The sequence below is a fragment of the Mustela erminea genome, chromosome 7, assembly GCF_009829155.1.
Source record: "Mustela erminea isolate mMusErm1 chromosome 7, mMusErm1.Pri, whole genome shotgun sequence".
In the NCBI taxonomy this organism is placed as follows: Eukaryota; Metazoa; Chordata; class Mammalia; order Carnivora; family Mustelidae; genus Mustela; species Mustela erminea.
Window position 1 is genome coordinate 140125079 of NC_045620.1, and position 18976 is coordinate 140144054.

General features: G+C 61.8%; 1 protein-coding gene across 2 annotated transcripts; it reads left to right on the plus strand.

Annotated features, from left to right (window-relative positions):
• The first annotated feature begins 8318 nt into the window (after positions 1 to 8318).
• Positions 8319 to 12068, plus strand: LOC116596257. 2 transcript variants are annotated; one of them, XM_032353447.1, is made up of 3 exons: positions 8319 to 9773; positions 9921 to 10485; positions 11039 to 12068. In XM_032353447.1, the coding sequence occupies exons 1-3, from the start codon at positions 9436 to 9438 to the stop codon at positions 11222 to 11224; spliced, it is 1089 nt and encodes a 362-aa protein (XP_032209338.1). In that variant the 5' UTR covers positions 8319 to 9435; the 3' UTR covers positions 11225 to 12068. The 2 variants fall into 2 exon arrangements, with proteins under 2 accessions (XP_032209338.1, XP_032209336.1); XM_032353445.1 differs by lacking the exon at positions 11039 to 12068 and having other exon boundaries at positions 9921 to 10849.
• Positions 12069 to 18976: the final 6908 nt, after the last annotated feature.

Consider the following 18976-nt stretch of genomic DNA (forward strand, 5'->3'; position numbering starts at 1 on the left):
TGCGTGCGCACAAACCACGCGATGGCATCCGTGTGCACACATGCACAGGCACAGACGTCTACGGGCGATCGTGTGTACACGCGTGTGCGCATGCGTGTTTGCGTGTGCATTCCTGAGGCGGGAGGGAAAGAGCTGGAGGTGGCGTTTAAACCCTCTCCCGCCCTCCGGAGTCCCGGCAGGCGTCTCGTGCTGCCGCAGCGGCCTTGGCCTTGACATGAAGTCTGCTCGCGGCGGCTCGCCTGCCATGGCCCGGGGCTGCCCCCCCGGGCTCAGACTCCCCGCGTGTCTGGACGCAGCTGGAGCAAGGGGCCCGCCCAGGTCTGAGGCAATGAGCCTTTCTGCAGCGTCCCTGGCCTCGGCGGGCGGCGGTGTCTAGACCCACTCGTTCGGTCGGCGATGACTCTCTGCGCTTGCTGGGCTGTGGGTCCAGCTCTCCGCGCTGTGTGGGGCCGGAGAGGAGGGAAGGAGAGGCACCTTACGGGTGTCCTGTGAGAGGCTGACGCAGCCAGGCTGGGGGGAGCCTCGGACGCCCCCCAGGGCCAAACCACTGGACACGCTGTCTTAACGGACCCCTGTGCTGCCGGGCACCAGTGTCCCCTCTGTCCTTGTGGGAAAGACTCTGGGTTCCAGCTCCCACGCGCTGCTCGGTCACCCCTCCCGACCTCCTTTCTTTCTCCGACCCCCAGTTCTCATGCTGGGCCTCTCACAGCCTGGGCACCGTCCCCAGGGGTCTCCGCGTCACCCCGGGCTGCAGGCACTCCCTCGCCCAGGGCCATGTAGGTGTCTGCCCCGACTGCTGCGGAGCTCCGGATCGGCACCTCCGGCGGCCCCTGGGCCTCTCTGCTCGGAGGACTCACAGTTGCCTCAAAGCCGGCCAGCAACCACCCACCCGCCCGGCTTGTCCTGGCTGCGTCCCAAACCAGCCCGCCCGCATGCCGTCCTGGGAAGCAGGACTCCGCAGAGCCGGAATCCAGAAGTCCCTCCTGCCTGCTTGCTGGCCCGGCCCCGCACCCCACTCTCCTGCAGGGGTCCCTGCTTCTCCATCCTTGGGCTTTCATCGTCCTGAGTCTTGAGCACGTCTGATGCCCTGAACTATCTCTGCGTCGAGCCTGTGCCCTGCTCCGCGGTGCCCCGCCTTCCCTCCAACACAGGCTTTCGTTCGAGCCACAGTATGTCTCCCTGGAGCTTCCTTCTCATTCTGTGATGCTGGCGTTCCCTAGTCCCTGCCCTGGACTGTAGGGAATGACCGGTCCCACGATGGCCCCTGCCTCGGGACTGCAGGGAATGACGGGTCCCTCCCCAGTCCCAGACTAAGAATGGGAGGAAATAACCTCTGGAGGACGGGAGGCCGCTGAGTCTTGTGACCCCCCACGTGGCTCAGGGCCCCTGGGACAGGCTGAGCCACCGTACAGGCACTTCTTTTCCAGTGGCCGGCTCTGTCTGCTGGGACTGAGCTCTGTCTCCCTGCCGCTTGCCCTACAGGAGGGGCTGCAGGTGAAGCTCCCTGGGAAGCTCCCAGGGCACGAGCTCCCTGTCAAAGCGGGGGGCCAGCAGGCCAGGGTTCTCGCCCTGCTCTCTGGCTGAGGGCAGGTCTTGCCTCTCTTGGAACTCGAGTTTCTTCCCCACTAGGACGGCACGGGGCCTTCGCTCTTCCGGCAGAAGTTGACCTGGGTTTGTGCCTCTCACACCGTAAAGTACACACAAATCCCCCGGCATCACGTGCGTCTGGCCGAATACGGATTTGGGTGGGAACTGGCAGCTGCGTCCCTAATAAGCACACTGGGGGGCGGGGGGCAGGGAGCTGGGCAGTCTCCAGCCGGCCCCTCCGTCCTCTGTCCTTGAGGGGCGTCTCGGGCCCCGCCGGGACCGCTCGGCCCTCGTCTGTGCTGGGTCGTCTCCCCTTCCTCCCGTTCCTCCTCCCTCTTGTGTCCCGCCTCCCCCCACCCCGTCCCTCCTCCCCCCTCCCCCCTCCCCCTCTCCTTGTCACCCGCTCCCTTGAAGCCTCGGGCCCAGCCCCTGGATCCCGGGGGAGCCGAAGGTGTGGTGGTGGGTACCAACAGTCCCACGGGGGGAGCAGACACGGTCCCGCAGTCCCACAGGTCTGGGGCGGGGGGAGGCTCTGCAGGTCCCCGAGCAGGGCCCGGAGCTCAGGGCTCAGGATGGCTGTGGGTGTCGTGGCCTAGCCGGAGCGAGGAGAGGGGGCCACGCAGGGCGCGCAGGAAACGCACTCGGGCCCAGGCTCCTCGCTGTGGGGGAGGGGCAGGTGGGGCGTCTCCTCCCCGCAGCAGGAGGGAGCAGCCCTGGGGACAGGGGACATGTGGCACCTCCAGAGCCAGACGAGATGGGGGAGGGAGTTGGGGTCAGAGGAAGGGCCGGAAGGAGCCGTGGGCCCTGACCAGCCTTTGGGATGTCTGTTCACTCCCCTCAGTGAGCCCCTGAGAACTGACCTTGGCGTGTGTATTTGGACATTATTTCCTGTCTTCTTGGATTTTCTGGCTGTTGACCTTCGCAGGCTCCCCGAGGTCTCGATGTCCAGCCCCGGGCTCCCTGCCTCAGAGTGCTGCCCCGCTGCCCCTCCTCCCTGGCCTCTCCGCGTCCACCCTGGAGGCCGGCGGTACTGAGGGCTCCTTCGGCGCGTGCTCCAGGGGCAGGGGGACGGCGCTGGAGATCCTGTCTGCGCAGCTCAGCCCCTGCGACCCCCTCCTACTGCTATGCTGCGCTCACCGCTTCACTCCGGCCCCCAAAGCCAAGAAAACGCCTCCCTTCCACCGCAAGCAGAACCATCCAGTCTTCCTTCCAGCATGTCTGAAAGGTTGTCTCCGAGGTACGGGGCTGCACGCTCCCTGAAACCATGCGGGAGCTCGGGGGCCCACAGGGGCCGGCGGGACCGGCTCCCGTACCCTGTGGGCTCGGCTCTCAGTGCTCCCTGCGTGGGACCGGCCGACTCCCAGCTCCTTCTCCCCACTCACGCCGACGCGGCTCTAAGAGAGAATTCAGGCGCTCCTCAGATGTGTGTCTAAATGTAGCAGACAGCTTTAGAGATTTAAGCTGAAGTTTTAAAAATGACCTCTCATTTTGGCAGGCGGTCATGGGTTCCATCGACCGGTGGCGATTTTAAGGAACCGGATTGAGTTCAGCAAACCGGGATGTGCACGCCCTCGGGCCGCGGAGTGAACACTCGGGCCAGCGAGGAGCGGCGGCCCCTGGGGCGGGACGCGGGAGGGGGTGTCCCTGTGGCTTCCCGGCCGCAGCGCGAAATGGGCCTCCCTGTGCAGCTGAGCGCCGAGGACGCTTTGACAGGCGTCCCACGCTGGGCCTGGCACACATCTGTCTCCCGTCCGTCCCTGCCAGCCGCACACTGTGGAGACCAGCTGCCCAGAGCTCCTGCTCTCAGATGTGAGCATGTGAACCTGCCACGTGCTCACAGATCTGAGAAAGAGGAGCTCGGGCCGCTTTCCTGCCTGGTGGAGGGAGCCTGCGTGCTGGGATGATGGGGATGTGGGTTCAAAAGAATTCACAGGCCAAGGTTTTCTAGGGCGTACTGCTGACCTATGGTCTGTCTTTTTATGGAAACGGGACAAGCATAGAGCAGCTCAATGGACAAGCAGTGGAGGAGAGTGAAGGTGCCGGGTCCGGAGAACAGAAACAGGGCACGGCTGCGGCTCACGGAGGCGGCCAGCATGGGCTCTGCTCCGCGTGTCCGCCCGGAAGACGTCTGTATGCAGTGGGCACCGTTGCCACGGCTCTACCCAGTTCGTGAGGGAAGCGGAGGCAGCATGAAGGGACAAAGTCCTGCCCAGAGGCCACCCGTCGACTGGGCCCCGGGAACGCACGGGCAGAGTGAGGATTCGGATCCCGCATGGCCAGCTGTGGGCGAGAACCGGACCAGTGCCGCAGACTGCTTGGCTTGTGTGTGGGGGGAGGGCGCGGTGTCCTTTTCTGGTGTGCGCGGAACCCGGGCAGGGTCTCTGACTAGGCACTGTCCTCTCCTAGAAGGCGGAGGAGAGAGACCTTGCGATCCGTGTCCACCCTCCTGAGAGCAGGTGAGCAGTCGTGAGGGGCCGGGACCCCGTGTCTGGATCAGGTCCTCAGGTCAGTCCTGAGGGGGCACCTCGGACACCGTGAACGGCGGAATCCTGTCCCCAGCAACAACGTTCCTACCCGAAGTCCTAAACCCCAGCAGCTCGCGATGAGGATGGAAGCTCTTTAAAGAGACAACGGAGGTAAAATGAGGCCTTCAGGATGGGCCCTAATCCGGTCCCGGTGTTGCTGTAAGAAGCACAGCCAGGACACGCACGCACGGCGGGACGACCCGTGGGGCCGTGGGGAGAAGGCGGCGTCTACCCCAGAGACACCGGCCCTGCGGACACCTTGGTTTGGACGTCCAGACTCCAGAATAGGAGGAAATCAGTGTGTGCTGAAGCGGCCCGTGCGTGGTGCTTCGCAATGGCCGCCCCCCTGCAGGCGTCTGCCGCCAACCTCTGGGCTCCCGAAGAGCTCGGTGTGAGAGGGAAGGGGCGGCTCCCTGACGCTCTTCCGGGAGAGGGGTCTGGGGCCTCCTGCTTTGCACCCCCGTGGCTGAGGCCACTTGAGGGAGGGAGGACATGTTCGAGCCGGCGCTCCTCCCGCGGGCTGGGTGCGCGTGGGGATCCCCTGCCTGGGTCCCACTGCGCACGGGGGTGTCCGGGGCCACGGGGAAGAGCTGTGTGTGAACCTGGGGTCAGGCCCGCGTCGTCCTTCGGCCGTCCCTGATCAGCCGCAGGGACCTCCAGCTGCCGCCCAGTGGCTCCCAGGGCTCCCAGCCTTTTCAGAAGAGAGCAACTAGCGGGGTCCGAGGCCGGCACCCCCGGCTGGGCTCGGCCCAGACTCCAGCCACACAGTGCCCTGACCAGCCTCACGGCCACTGGCAATTTGTAACGGGAGTTGGCCAACCCGGCCAACTGTAACGGGGCCTCCGTCAGCAGATTTTACTGTGTTTGCCAGATGTTGCCTGGTGCCCCGTAGGGAGCGGAGTGTGTACCCCACAGCACAGGCTGGACTGCCCAGTCCCCGGCAGCTGCTTGCTCTCAGGCCACTGGCCAGTGTGTTCCTGCCTGTCCAGGGCTACCGTCTGGGTGGTGACGGTCCTTTCCCTCTGGCTTCCTCGTGCTCTGTCCCCAAACTTGGGCCGAGAGCGGGAGGTTATCAAGCCCTGTGGGCCTCTGACTCTGCTCTCCAGCCACCGAGCAGGTTGTGACCCATCTGTGGGCCCCGCCCCCTCCCAGAGGTCTTCTGGGCCTGGGGAATTGGGGCCCATGGCTGGGGCACAACTGGTCCTGCCGTGTTCTTCGTCAGACCCTCAGGCAAGCGTCTGGTCCCCACACTGCAGAAGCCTCCGCCTGCGTCACGTCCCACAGGAGTGAAGGAGGGAGTCGGGCAGATGGAAACACTCCGAGTGCCTGGTGACATCGGAGGGTCCTTAGGAGGGAAGAGGGTGCCATGCCCGGATCTCCACTTGAGGGGGTCGGTGGGGAGAAGACAGCCAAGGGATGCTGTCTGCGTCGCGAGGCTGCGGCCGGACCGGGGTGGGTGGGCAGGTGGACGTCGGCTGGGGAGGGGCGCCCACGATTGTCTCCCGGGATGGCTGCTGGGCGTGAGGGACGTGGAACAGGTGACCCCACACCTCACACCCTCGCAGGGAATGAGGATCATGTTCACGTGCTGACTCGGAAAATGAGGTCGGTTGGGGGGGGGGTGCCGGGGCCCAGCGCCATGTTCTCGACGGGATCCCACAGGGCCCGCGCTGGCTGATGGGGCACGTGGGGAGAGCTGGACAGACGCCCTGCCGCGCTGCGCGGGCGCAGTCCCTGTCTTCCCAGCACTGTCGCCCCGTGTGGGGGCGGGGACGGCAGCCACAGCCCAGCGCGGGGGCTGACATCATCAGAAGTCCCTTCTCTCACCGTCTGGAGGACAGAAGTCAAAATCCAGCGTCCACAGCACCAGGCTCCCTCTGCGGGCTCCGGGGGAGGGTCCTCCCTGCTCTCCTGGCTCCGGGGGCCCTGGAAGTCCTTGTCTTGTGGCCACGCCCCTCCCATCTCCGGCCCCTCTTCGCGCGGCTCCCCTCTGTGTGCTGAGGCTCTTGGCTTCTCTTTTCCAAGGACGCCGCGGCTGGACTCAGAGCCTGCCCCGAGAATGTGAGACAATCTCTCCACGTCAGGATCCTTCATCACAGCGGCAAAGACCTTTTCTCCTTTTGTGGGCGGGTGCCCAGGCTGTGGGACGAGGGCCTGCTGTCCCCGGGAAGCTCCGTACAGCCCAGCCCAGCCCATCAATGAGGCCTTGGAGGCCTGGAGGCCTGGACTTCAAACAAGGCTTCACTTGGGGGTGAGACTACATTTTGGAGACTGTGCTCCTGGACTGATGGAATTGGACCAGGAATTCTAGCCTCCGTTTACCTATCCATGAAGTGGGGATGATATGGCCCCTTATTCTTGGCCTGTTGTCTGGGTGTTACGAGCGCAGACGTGTGAGGGATTGGCCGAGGGCCTGCGGAGCCCCCAGCCCACAGATCCCGGCCCCTCCTCCCCTCCCCGGAGGCTCAGGTGCTCCCAGCCCCTCACGTCGGTCCTTACAGGTCACCTGACCTGTGCAGCCCTGTCTCGGGCCGCCCTTAGACTCAGGCTGGGCTCTTCCCTGGGCGACACTCTCACAGAGAGACGGCCGGGCCGTGGTGGCTAGGGGAGCCCGGCTCTCCACGGGCCCCACTGGGCTGAGGAGGGGCGTGGGGCCAGGCCGGGTCTGAGAAGCCGAGGGAGAGGACGGCCGGCTCCTGGGCCGAGGCCCCTCCGCCGGGAGCTGGCAGAGAGCCTCCCGGGGGAGGGAGAGCCGCAAGCCGCGTGTGCGAGCCTGGCTTTCTGCTCTCCTCTTGCCATGGCAACGAGGGAGAGGGGCCAGGATGCGGCAGTCTCCCCGGAGCGTGGGCGCTGCTGTCTGCAGGCAGCGCGGCTAGAAGGAAAAACCCAAGGACGCCGCCCCAGTTCCAGCCCCATGCTCGACACGTGCCCGTCCCCGCACGCCCGTCCGCCTGTCCCCTGTCCTCGTGTCCTCCGGTGCCCGGGTCTGCCTGCAGAAGAGGCCTAGGAAACAGAGGGGCTCAGGAGCTTGTCCACAGGCGCACAGCGAGCCGAGGGCATTTGGGGCTGACACAGAGGGCTTCCGGGGAGGAGGACCGGGCCTCAGGCGACCCCCAGCCTTCCTCCAGGACCCGGGTTGAATGCTGGTTGGCTCCCGCAGGGGCCCCCCTGAAACTCAGGGCAGAGCCAGGCTGGAAAGCACGAGGAGCAGCGCACACCCTAGGAAACGCAGGCCTTCCGAGGCCGTCAGCGCACCCTGAGCTTCCTCCTCTCACGAGGAGCCACGGATGCGTGTCGGCCGTCTGCCCGGCGGGTGTTTAGGTAGTGCCAGGGTCGTGAGTCACGGCTGCAGGGAAGGGGCTGGGGTAGAGAGAAGAGAGGCGGTGGACAGACACTGCTGGCCCTGGCCCCCCGAACTGGCCGCTCCTGGCTGGTGAACCCAGTGGGGAGCCTGGCTGTCCCCCCAAGGGTACCCCTGCTGGAGCAGCTCTCGCGCCCACGAGGCGGCCCCTGCCGGGTCCCAGCCAGGCACTCATGCTTCTCCCACCCAGATTTCTAATGCACGTGGGCTCCCCAGCAAGATGGCACTCCCTCTTTCCTCTGACGGCAGCGCGGACTCTGGGGGCACCTCCGCGCCCCGCCGTGAGCCCCCCTGCCCGAGGCATCTGAGCGTGGGACACAGCCGCGTGCGGCCTCCCCTCCGACTGGCTGGTCCCAGCACCTGCGTGCTTTCCCGGGTGTCCTGCTCGTGCCTCGGGCTCAAGGTCACGCAGAAGCGTGTCGCGGGGAGTCACGTGAGTGTGTCCCACGTAGGATGGGGTCTCCAGGGATGAAGGACCAGCTTCTTGAGCGGAAAGAAAAGCCCAGAACGTGAGATGTCACGTCGAGAGGCGAAACCTCGTGATCTGGAGACGCAGAGGCTCGGGGTCGGGATGGTCACCCTGCGTCCCCCTACCGCCCCGGCAGCCCTGGACTCACCCTGTGGTGTTTCTCACAGGACACCCTGCTTCTGCTCGAGGCCGGCAGTGGGTAGGCCGTGAGGCTGCCCCTTCCCCGGCGGACAGCTTTGTTTTTAGGAAGTTGCGTTCAGTACGCAGTGGAAAACTTGCACCCACCAGCCGGCGTCCTGGGTGAGCCTCCTTGCTAGGGAGCGGCCCTGGGGGCCCGTCTGGCTCTGTCAACAGGGCCCACTGCGTGCCCGGCCTGTATGACATGCTCTGTTCCTCCTAATTATGGGGGTTCACTTTACTTGAGAGTTTTGGGCTGTTTCATAAAAATGCCTCTGAGTTTGTGATCATCTGAAGCCTGAAGCCTGGGTCGGTCTTTCTTCAAACTCCATGTGCTTTATTGTTGGTGGAAACTCCACCAAGATTTTCCCAGGAAGGGCTCCTCGGTCTTGGTTGCTGGTGGGTGAGTGTCTGTCGGTCTGTTTCTGCGAGCGTCAGGCGCTCGGGCCGGGAGAGGTGGGGGGACGCCCCTGGGACGCTGTCCCTCACTCATGAGGACGATGTTCTCTCTCCGGGTGTTGCTGGGTCCCACGGGAACTCCATGCTTCCCCGTCTGAAGAGCCACAGGCAGCTTTCCAAGGCAGGCTTATGTCCCCACCAGCGGCCTGCGGTGTCCGGAGTCCTTGCCAACACTTGCCGGTCCCTGATTTCTGCTTATTAACCCGGGGAGAGCGGCGCGGCCTCGCTGGTGACGCAAACCTCCCTTCTGCTCACCTGACACATGCGTGTCTTCCTTGGAAGGAAGTCTCCCCAGGTCCTTGGTCCGCTTACCGAGTGGTGGGTTGTTCCATTGTCGCGTTGCGTCCTGACAGTTCTGAGGCCTCTCCCAGGAGCGGGTGCCGCACGGCTCTCAGCAGGAAGTACACTCGCTCCCCTGGTGTGACCGAGGCCTCGGTCCGTGCTGTCAGCCCGGAGGACGGTGGCGCATCTAACGATGGTTTTCCTCCCTCCGTTCCACGTGTTGCCACTGATGGGTTTTTATTTGCTTGTCTCTCTTGGTGTTTGCGTGTGTATCTCTAAATGTACTTTTGCCGCTGTTGCTTGATTCACCGGCTCCGAGGGATGGTCCCGACTCTCCGTCCGGCAGAAGACAAGACTCGTGAGGTCGGCGTGCGGCCCCGAGCCGTAAGCCGGAGGACGGTACCGATCCGTGTCTTCACGCCTTTCTCCGTCTCATATACACACGCACACCACATATTTTCTTGAGCGATTTATGCAAAAGTGGCCCGAATACATAGTTTGGATCTCTTGTTTTCTCTTGTGAAAATCGCTTCCAGTGGTCTCAGACAGGAGGTTATTTGTAAAGGGTCGTGGTGATGAGGATGGCCTGTGTGTGCCAGCTTCCCCGTGGTGGCGGCTCTCTGTCCTTCTGTCCTTGGTCGAAACAACGTAATGAGAGGCTTTGCCCGTCACTAACTCACTTGGTAAATGTCATGGGGGGATGCGTCCTTGCACAGCGGCCTCTTGCTTCTGTTGGCATTTTGAGGGAGTTCCCAGTGAATGGCACCTTTCTTCCCCATTTAGAGTCTAAACGCACTGAACAAACAAGTAAGAAAGTAATAGAAACAGACACCGCCTTCATCTCTGGCAGCAGCCGAATCGGAGGATTTGCCCTTAGGTGTATCTGCCAAAGGGGCTTCCAGGAAGACCACGGGTGAGGCCGGCTTGCCCACCTCTGCAAGGGGGCACGGGCCTCACCCACGTGGGGCAGCCTGGGAGCAGGCACCGGGCTGGTGCCCTGGACGCCTGGCTCCCCTAGGAGGAGTAGAGCTGAGCCTGACTGCCTGATTATCCTTCCCAGATACCCCACCTGTCGCTCCACTGTGAGTCCGGAACGGGGCACGGGGTGCTGGGGGCACAGCTCTCCAGGTGCGGACCAGGAGCGCCGAGTGCATTGCCCCCTCCTGCTTCCCCGGCGAGCTCCCCGGGAGGGAGGGGGCGTCTGGGTGTCTGTCCCGAGGAGGGCTGGAACAGACCGACAGACACTCCCTCACCGGCAACCAAGACTGAGGAGCAATTCCTGGGAAAATCTGGGCGGAATTTCTCCTCCTCGGGACAGACACCCAGACGCTGTCCCTGTGCCTCCTGTCCGCTGCCTCCTGGGGAGCAGGTGTCCCATCTCACTGGCGTCTCTGTCCCCATGCCAAGGGCTCCTTCTCCCCTTCTCCTCCTCCTCCCCTGGGAGCACCTTCCCGAAATTCCCTCTCTCCGCCCCCCCTTCTCTCGAGGATTTATGCTCTCACAGTCGTGCTCTGCGGCTTCAGTGTGGTTTCGAGGAAGAGACGAGGTCCGTGCGTGTGGGCTCCTCCCTGTCACGCTGGAATCCTGATGACTGGTTTCATGGAGTGGGAGAGCGAGGCTCAGAGGTAGACAGTGAAGCCCCAGTTTCGGGCCAGAGTGGCCCTGGGTCTCAGGTCCCCAGGTCCTGGCTGGTCACTGTCACCACCCCTGCCCTGTGGGCGGGTGAAGGGGGCCCAGCGGCAGCCCCGCCCCGTGTAGTCCGGTCCTGGCTGTCCCCCCCGCCCACGACTCAGAGCCCAGAGCTCAGACGATGTGGACAGGCCATTGGCACCATTCAGTCCTAGACTGTGTCTGTCAAGGAGCTGGGGGAGGGGCGTCTCAGGCCCCGAGAACCCCTCCCGGGCACGTGACGCCAGTGTTCCCGCAGGGCAGACGGAAGCTCCAGTGCCCCAGGTCAGGCCCCACCGGCCACACCCTGGGGAAGGGGCTTCATCTCCCCTCCACCCCCGTCGCTCTGTCACGGAGCGGGCCCAGGGGAAGGACGAAGGGACAGCACAGCCCAAGTGTTTGCTTTCTGAGGGGATGGGGTGGACCCCCGGGGCTGGTCCCAGGGCCCTGTGCACACCTGTCATGTGTTAGAAATCCACCCCCGTGCGGCTGTGCTGACGCTCCGTGCAGGGTCCTGCGTGTGGGTCATCACTTCCCACCACTGTGGGGAAGGGTCCGTCCACGAGGGCCCTGGGCCCCGCTCACCTGGCTTTGACCCGGGTGCAGACTGGCCCTCAGTTCTGCACAAGGGCACGTTCACGGCTCTCCTGCTCCGCGAGGCACGACCGTCAGAATCTTCCTCGGCGTCACGTTTGATGCACAGTTGCAGGGAGGGGGAGGGGACGCAGCAGGAGCAGGAGACCTGGCTGGGGGCTCTCGGCCACGTCCAGTGCTCCCGCAGACTGTTGGGAACCCCAGAAACGGTGTTTGCCTTGGTCAAATATGTGGGAAGTGTTGTCGAGGGACAACAGCTGTTGTGGTCCCGGTCAGGGCCACTGGCACAGAAGTGTCTTCGAGACTTGCGTCCCTGGATGAGGGGTGGGGGGCTGTCCAGCAGGGGCACGGCCGTGAGCTGGGCCCCTGCCCCAGGAGACGTGGGAGACACACTCGGATGTGACCTCGTCTAGCGTGACGGTGGGTTTTTATTAGGGCCCCTTTACACCCACATGAGGCAGAGGTGGTGAGACTCAGAAGGCTTATTGTTATTTTGGGGTCTGGGGGTCATGGGTAATTTGTATTTTCTTCTTTATGCTTTTTTATGCATTTCCTGGATTTTCTGCCACGAGCAGATGCGGCTTCTGTGAAAGTAGCACTTTCCCGAGGTGTTTAGCTTCCTGCCGTGGCTTCTCCCGCGGTCCTCGGGGCGCAGACTTGCGCTAGTCAGTTCTGGGGGAGTTTCAGGGGAGCGGAGGTCACACGGGCCAGGCAGGTGGCCTCCTTTTTAAGGAGTATGTGTGGGTCCGCCCCCTCAGGCTCTGGCCTGTCTCCTTCAGTGAGATGCTTCTCTGGGTTAATCACGGGACTTGTCTAAAAATACTCTCTCCGAACCAGTAAAATGACCGGTGTTTACATTTGGTTAAAAATAGCTTTTAAAACTTATTATTATTATTATTATTATTGCAAAAGAACTTAGAACAATCCCAGAAAAGTTTTAAGAGCCCTGTAAGGGAGAACTCCTGCCCGAGTGGTGAATTACACAGTTCGGCAAAGCTCTTGGTGCATATTTATTATTTTCTTTTCTAAATTAGATGTGAAGTTCTTGAAAGAGGACAATGACAAGCAGCAGAGGCATCGAGGGGCGTCAGCGCAAACTGAGGACAGGCAACTTTAATAAAAGCGGGTCTCGCAAAGGAACCGGCTCTGCGTCCCTGAGATGCCCCTCCAAGCCCCGTTCGAACCCAAGGGTCACGGCGACCCTTCGGTGGCATAAAGGAGCTGTGTCCCCGCAGGCCCCCACCTGCAGAGACGGCTCTGCCCCCGGAATGAAGCAGGAGTCCCTGCCCGCTTCCTGGCGTCTCTGCTCACTGCGGCACCCTAGTGTTCCCCAGGCCCCACGCTTTCTCTTAACTCCTGGCCTTGCTCCCGGGCTCCTTCCTGGAACTTTCCAGCTCGTCACATGGCTGTTTCATTATTCTCTGTGCGCCCAGAGCGAACGTCCCCTCCCCGAGGCCGGCCTCGACCGCAGCTTCTCATTTGTCTCCACTGTCTGCCCACCTCCTTCCCTTACTGCGTTATTAGAAACTTCTCGCTCACAAATTACAAAACCACAACCCAGAGGAGCTTAAAGGAAAATGGGAACTCACGGCTCCCGTAAGTGGGGACGGGGGGAAGGACCGGTGTCAGGCGCAGCCCTGCTCTCCGTGGCCGGCCTGCTCTCTGCCGGCTAGGAGCGCTCTCCGGGTGCCGAGGACCGGGCTGTCCGTAGCCGCAGGTTCGCGCTGCCCGTGTAGCAGCTGGTGGAGAGCGGTTTTCCCCGGCATCCTCCGGAGAGGCCCCATCTGGGATCCTTCCGGCCTGGCATGGCTACGCTGTGCTGGAACAGAGCTCCCCGCATGAAGGGATGCTGTCCGACTGTCCAGCACCAGGGCCCGGGGCAAGCGTGCCCGGACCGAGGGAGGGAGGGAGGGCGTCCGAAGGGGAGCGAGGGGGTCGAGCAGGGCGGCAGCCGGCAGAGACGACGCACGCTCGCACGCCGGGCTTCTCCTCCGTGAGACAAGGTCGTCCGACCTTCTCCTTGCTCGCTTCATTCATCACACTGTCTTCCCGCTGCAGCAGAAGCGCGCAAGGGGGCAGGGCTCTCGACTTGACTTTCAGAAGCACCGCGGCGTCCGTTTGACCACAGACGCTTGCTGAGTGGATGATGGTGTGCAGAAGTGGGATTCAAACCGGGCTCTGGACCCCATGCTTCCACCCTTCGTCCCACCACGTCCAACTCTCCGTCTGCGCTCCGCTGCCCTGACTCCGCCCGGCGTGTCCGGCCCCCGAACAGGGGCTTGTCGCTGGTCTGGGGTCAAGAGCCATTGGAGGGCCATCCTCCGTCTTGGCCACGGGCAGCGGTGTCGTGCATGGAAGCCGCGGGTCCGCTCCGGCAGCGGTGCGAGCACGGACTCCATCCTGAAGCTTCGGTGTCACCACTGTTTGCACTGACACCTTGAAGCGCCGCAGAGCCCCTCAATTCATGTCCTCAGTCTCCACGTGCCTGCCGGCCGGATACTCTCGTTGATTTACTTGCGCTGTGGGGCTGTGGAATGTTCGGTGGCTCCTCTGCATCATGAAAATGCGCCTGCCTACCTCTGACTGGGTTCCAAGGAGCCTTCTGTCTCCCCAGGGTCAGCTGAGCAAGCTGGCAGAGGTTTCTGGTCGTTCCCCCAAATTCATGATGTGTTTTCCTGGGTGCAACAGGGCCGCGTTCCTCAGCCTGTCTCGCAAGGAGGCGAGACGGTGGGAACTCGTGTTAGCTCACGGAGCGCAGGCATCCGCGTGGGCCATGCTGGACCCCCCACACGTACCCCATCCTCCCGCTGCCATGGAGACGGGGCCCTGGTCACCTTGGTGGTCACCTGTTGAAGGCAACAGAGTGACCTCACCTGGAGACCCCACAGGCCGCTGGCCTGTTGCCCCCCAGGCTCTGCTACTCAGCGAGACCGGAGCAGCCACTGTGCTCTGAATGGTACCTCTGGCGGTTGCCGGCTCATTAAGGGGTTCCCAGCATCGCTCCACGACGCCAAGTGATCTCTGCGGAGACCCCCGCGAGGCCTCACTACTCTGATTGCTGTAGAGAGATGATCACAGGTCTCAGTGGGCATTGCAGATATGAGCTAGGAACACGGCGACCCACACGCGTCCCATCTGATGGCTTAGACGACAGCCCTCTGTTGCGATGCCCATGTAAACACAGAAGATTTTGTGTTCCAATCCATTTCCAGATGCTGAAATCTGAGAAGACTCCATTATCAAACAACACTACTTCAAAAAGCAGCACCTTATTCTTTGAAGCCCAGGCTCAGCATTTTGCCACACAATTAATTGGCATAATGGCATGAAAAATGATGAAAACTAAGATTTTTTTATAAAAAGTGGGAAGTGTTAATGTGATAATTGAACAAACTGATTAGGAATGGTGAAGGCCTCAGGTTTTAATTCCTCACCTCAAAGACTGAGAGAGAGAGAGCAGGTGGGGACCTGGAGGGCCTCATGTCTTTGGTGTTTAGGTCACTTGTGGGGACAGCCGGGAGCCCCGCCCTCCTCTGTCCTTGAGTCCAGCCAATGCAGGATTCTGTCCGTCAGGGTGGCAGGGGCCTCGTGCTCTTCGGCCAGGAGGTCCTGAGATGGTGGAGCCGCCATGACAATCTCTGGGCTGCCTTCCAACCTCCTGACCCTCTCTGTGAATGGAAACAGAAGGCATGATAAATTGAGGGAGGTTTCTCCAGAGAAACGAAACCACTGAGATAGATCCGGGACCGGCTCGTGCAGTTCTGGAGGCTGCAAGTCCTGTGTGCGGGCTGGGCCGGCCGACCGAGGGCCCAGAGAGCGCCCGAGTCACAGAGGGCGTCTAGAGGCCTCTGCTGGAGAATTCTCTCTCACTCGGGGGAGGGTTTGTCTTTCTCTTCCATGCAGCTCCTCAACTGATTGGATGAGGCCCACCCACACTGGGGGGTGGGGAGGAAGCAATCTGATTTACTCCATCAACTTGAATATTAATCTCTTCCAAAGACCCCCTTATAGAAACATCCAGAATAAGCATCTGTCCAAGCATCTGGACACTCTTAGCCCAGTCAAGTTGACACATAAGATTAACCATCTCAAGGAATCAGCAACTTTTTCAGTAAAGGGCTGGGTATCAAATATTCTGGGTTTGTGGGCATGTGATCTCTGTCTCAGTCGCTCGGTTCTTCTGTTGTGCTGTGACCCCCCTCCCCCCACCCAAGTGACCAGAGGAGCAGGGCTGTGTTTCAGTAGCTTCTATGATGAAGCTACTGTCAGGTACACTAGCATAGTCTCTCTAAGCACCGTCCGTATTTACACTGATTTAACCCTTTCCAAAAATCCTGGGAGAAAATTCAGGTGTACACACAGGTAACCTGCCCAAGAGTACAGCTAACTAGTGGTACAACTAGCACTGCAGACGTGCCGATTCTGGAATCCTGCCCCCCCCCCCCCATGCCCGGCTGCTCTGTGCTGCTCTGAGCAGCTCTGCTGTCTGTGCAGGTGATGCCACAGCAGCTCAATCCAGGGCAAGCGTCTGGCTCCCCTCACCCTTCCCTGGCGCTCTGGCCTTGGACCCCTGGGCTCCTGGCAGATCATACCTTCAAGGTCATGTTCTCGGTACACAGAGCAGGTGGATTTAGCCTAAAGTGCAGTGTCTAGAGGACAGGTGCTCTCTGCCGGCCGTCTCCCCACGGTGTGCCTCCGACGGCAACTACTCAGGGCTAGAGTGAGGTTTCCTTTCATGTCACTGAAGGCTACCTGCTGTTTCTCTTCTACCAATAGCCATTTGCTTCTCAAAGCAACGACCTTGAATGTTATTATGATTATTTTTGAAGAATATCACTCAGAAACCAGTGTTTTCTAGTGGGAAGCATCCTAACACAGACCACTCCCGGGGCATAAGGCATCACCTCCATTTGGAGTCTGCTAGTTGGCAGAGGAAAAGTTACACACGAATGGAATGTTCTAGAAATTTGATTTTGCAGAGTCCAGACTTGGAAGTAATGTATGGAGCAAGACTTCGCAAATGCAAGAAACATCTGATATCTGAATTCTTGAAAGTGAAGACCAAGATGCCAACCTCCTAACACGATTATTACTTCGACCAGGTACGGGTTAGGCTTAAGACGTGTGAGAGATGCTGGTGTCCCTGTGCCCTCAGCTGCCGTCCCAGGAGGACGGAGAATGTGGCAGGAGGGGACGGTCTGCGCGTGGACCCGCCGTGGCACGAGCCGGCAGGAGCGGCAGGACGCTGAGTGCTGGGTCTCGGCAGGCAGGTGACGTCGCTCCGTTCCCATCCCCGAACAGACGTCTGTGCGGCGTTTCACGATACTTTGGTGTCTGAGGCCGTCTCTGTGCCGAGCGAACCCCGCGCCCGTGTGTTTCAGAGACGGGAGCTGAGCGCGGAGATGAACTGCTTGTATCCGTTCTCAGCCGCTACACGTTCAGTCCAGGATGAGAGCCTGTGTTTGGTGACTTTTCTGCCTTTTCACCACGACTTTTAAACTCTGTCTGATGGTGTCATTGTCCACGTGGAATTGTCCTCGGTGTCGACATAAGGGTTGGCACCAGAGGACGGAATGAGTCAGGAAGGTAAACAGGACAACACGCACGGAATCGCCAGGTTGGCTGTGTCGCTTGCACTTTGAGAGGTCGGGTGAGTGCTGAGGCCCTGGCCGCCCCCCCGCACCGTGCTGTCAGCTCCGCGGGCCTGGCTGTGCCTGGGGCAGCGGGCCAGCTGGGGGTGTGGCGGCCACACCGGCCTTTCTCCCCCCAGATCATGCGGCATTCTGGGACAGCGGGAACGGTTCCTGATGGTGACTTTAAGGAGCGGGTGAACCACATCCTGTTGCCTTGAGGTTCGCTTCCCCGCCCTTGAGGGTCTCACGGCTCACTGACTCTGGTCTTCTCCCCAGCCCCCTGCTCCGTGGCTCTGCGGCCAACACATCCGGGAGGAGAAACATAGCGGGTGCCGCCCGAGAGCCCGGGCCGGGTGACCCCTGAAGTCTGTAGAGCTCGGCCCTGTTCGCCCAGATGCGCACCAGCTTTGACAACGCCTTCTGGCGCACGGGCCGTGCCCGCCCCGGGCCTCGTCCGCTCGGGGCCTGCGAGCGCGAGGAGCCGCATGCTCCTGGGAGGCCGCCTCGGCGCGAGGCTCTCGGCCCGGAAAGCATCTGTGCTCACGGTGGCCATCAGGTCCTCCCAATCAAGAGGCAATGCAGGCATTTCCAACCCTGTGACAGAGTGTGGGGATTGGTTGTCTGAGGGGGTGACCTTCACCGCACACGAACGGGTACACAGAGCGGGTGTCTTATTCGAGTGCCCATCAAAGCCGCCTCTGACACAGCTGGAAACTGCCGCGTCCCCTCTGACTGACGGTGCAGCACGTGACCCCTGGCAGGGACCCCGTGTTGCGGGAGCCGGGCCGGCCCTGAGGCCGTGGAAGCAGCCCCTGCTGACGGTACTCGGGCATGGCGGAAGGGGAGCTCTGCGAGCACTCACGTGTCTCCTCTGGGCTGGGCTGCCAGGGAGGTGAGGCCTCGGGCCCCACGAGGCCCCAGATGGGCACCCGAGGGGGCCGGCGAGAGTATCACAGGTGGGAGGCGGGGCGGTGTGCTTGGACAGGCCCCGTGACCTGCGTAACCACTGCCCGGGGAGCAAGCAGGGGTAGGGCTGAGCTAGGGAGGACACCACGGGCGCTGCGTTCCATGAAGCTGCCACAGGCTCAGGACCACTGGTCCTGGGGAGATGCGGGATTGGCTCAGGAGCCAGCGGGCTGTGCACACACACCACAACACACATACACAGAATGAGATTAATTCTAAGGAATTAACTCACAACATTATGGAGGTGCAACCTCAATCTTCAAGGTGTGCCCTCAGGTTGGAGACCCAGGAACACCCATGCTGCAGGTCAAGTCTGAGAGCCACCTGCTGGAGAATCCCCTCCTGCTGGGGGTCAGGCTTGCACGGATAGGATGAGGCCCACCCACTCCAGGGAGGGCAATCTGCTTTACTCAGGCCGTGGGTCAAAATGTCCATCTCATTCAGTAACATCGTCCCAGAACCATCCACAGTACTGGTGAACCCGCACTGGGGCAACCTGGGCAGGCCAAGCCAGTACACGGCGTTGACCATCACGGAGCCCAGCAAATGCCCATCGCACCGTTTGCATTGACCAGAAAACACTCAACGTGGTCTCACGTGTGTCTGTTTATCACAGGCTGTTGACTGATTGGCCATGAGCTCACGGCAACAGCACGTAGCTGTAGCAGGTCTGCACGAGACCGTCTCACAGATGCACACGGCCTCCCGCCCTCGGGAGCACCAGCAGACACGCCAGCACGAAACGGGTCCATTTCAAATACTGGAATCATCCACGGAGGAACCGTGGCACTAAGGGGGCCACAGAAGGACACTTGTTCGCAGGACGAGAGCAGGAGTAGGAAGACGAGGAATGCGCCGCTCCCTCTCCGCTGGGACCATGCACGTCGGCCACTCACATTTGTTGCCCCCCAGCGCGCCCCGAGAATGACCCCGGAGCCACCCCGGGACCGACGGGGCGGTGGCCGCCAGATTTCACCGAGCAGGCCAGTTTGTCCGTCCGAGTCCCGAGTGAGGAGGATCGATCGCATGCCAGGTACGCGCCTGTGAGACCCTGGCCGTGACTCAGTCTGCTGCAGCCGGGGGCCCACGGTGGTGCCGTGCAGAGTGCGGAGCGGGGGAGGCTCGGACGTCACAGACCTTCTCTGAAAGCCTGAACGGGGGCCTGGGCTTCTTTTACAGGTGACTGGGAGTGATGGAAGGGTTTTTAGGAGTGAGCGGCGGTGAGGCTTGCGTGTTAGTGGCTGGGCAGCTGTGT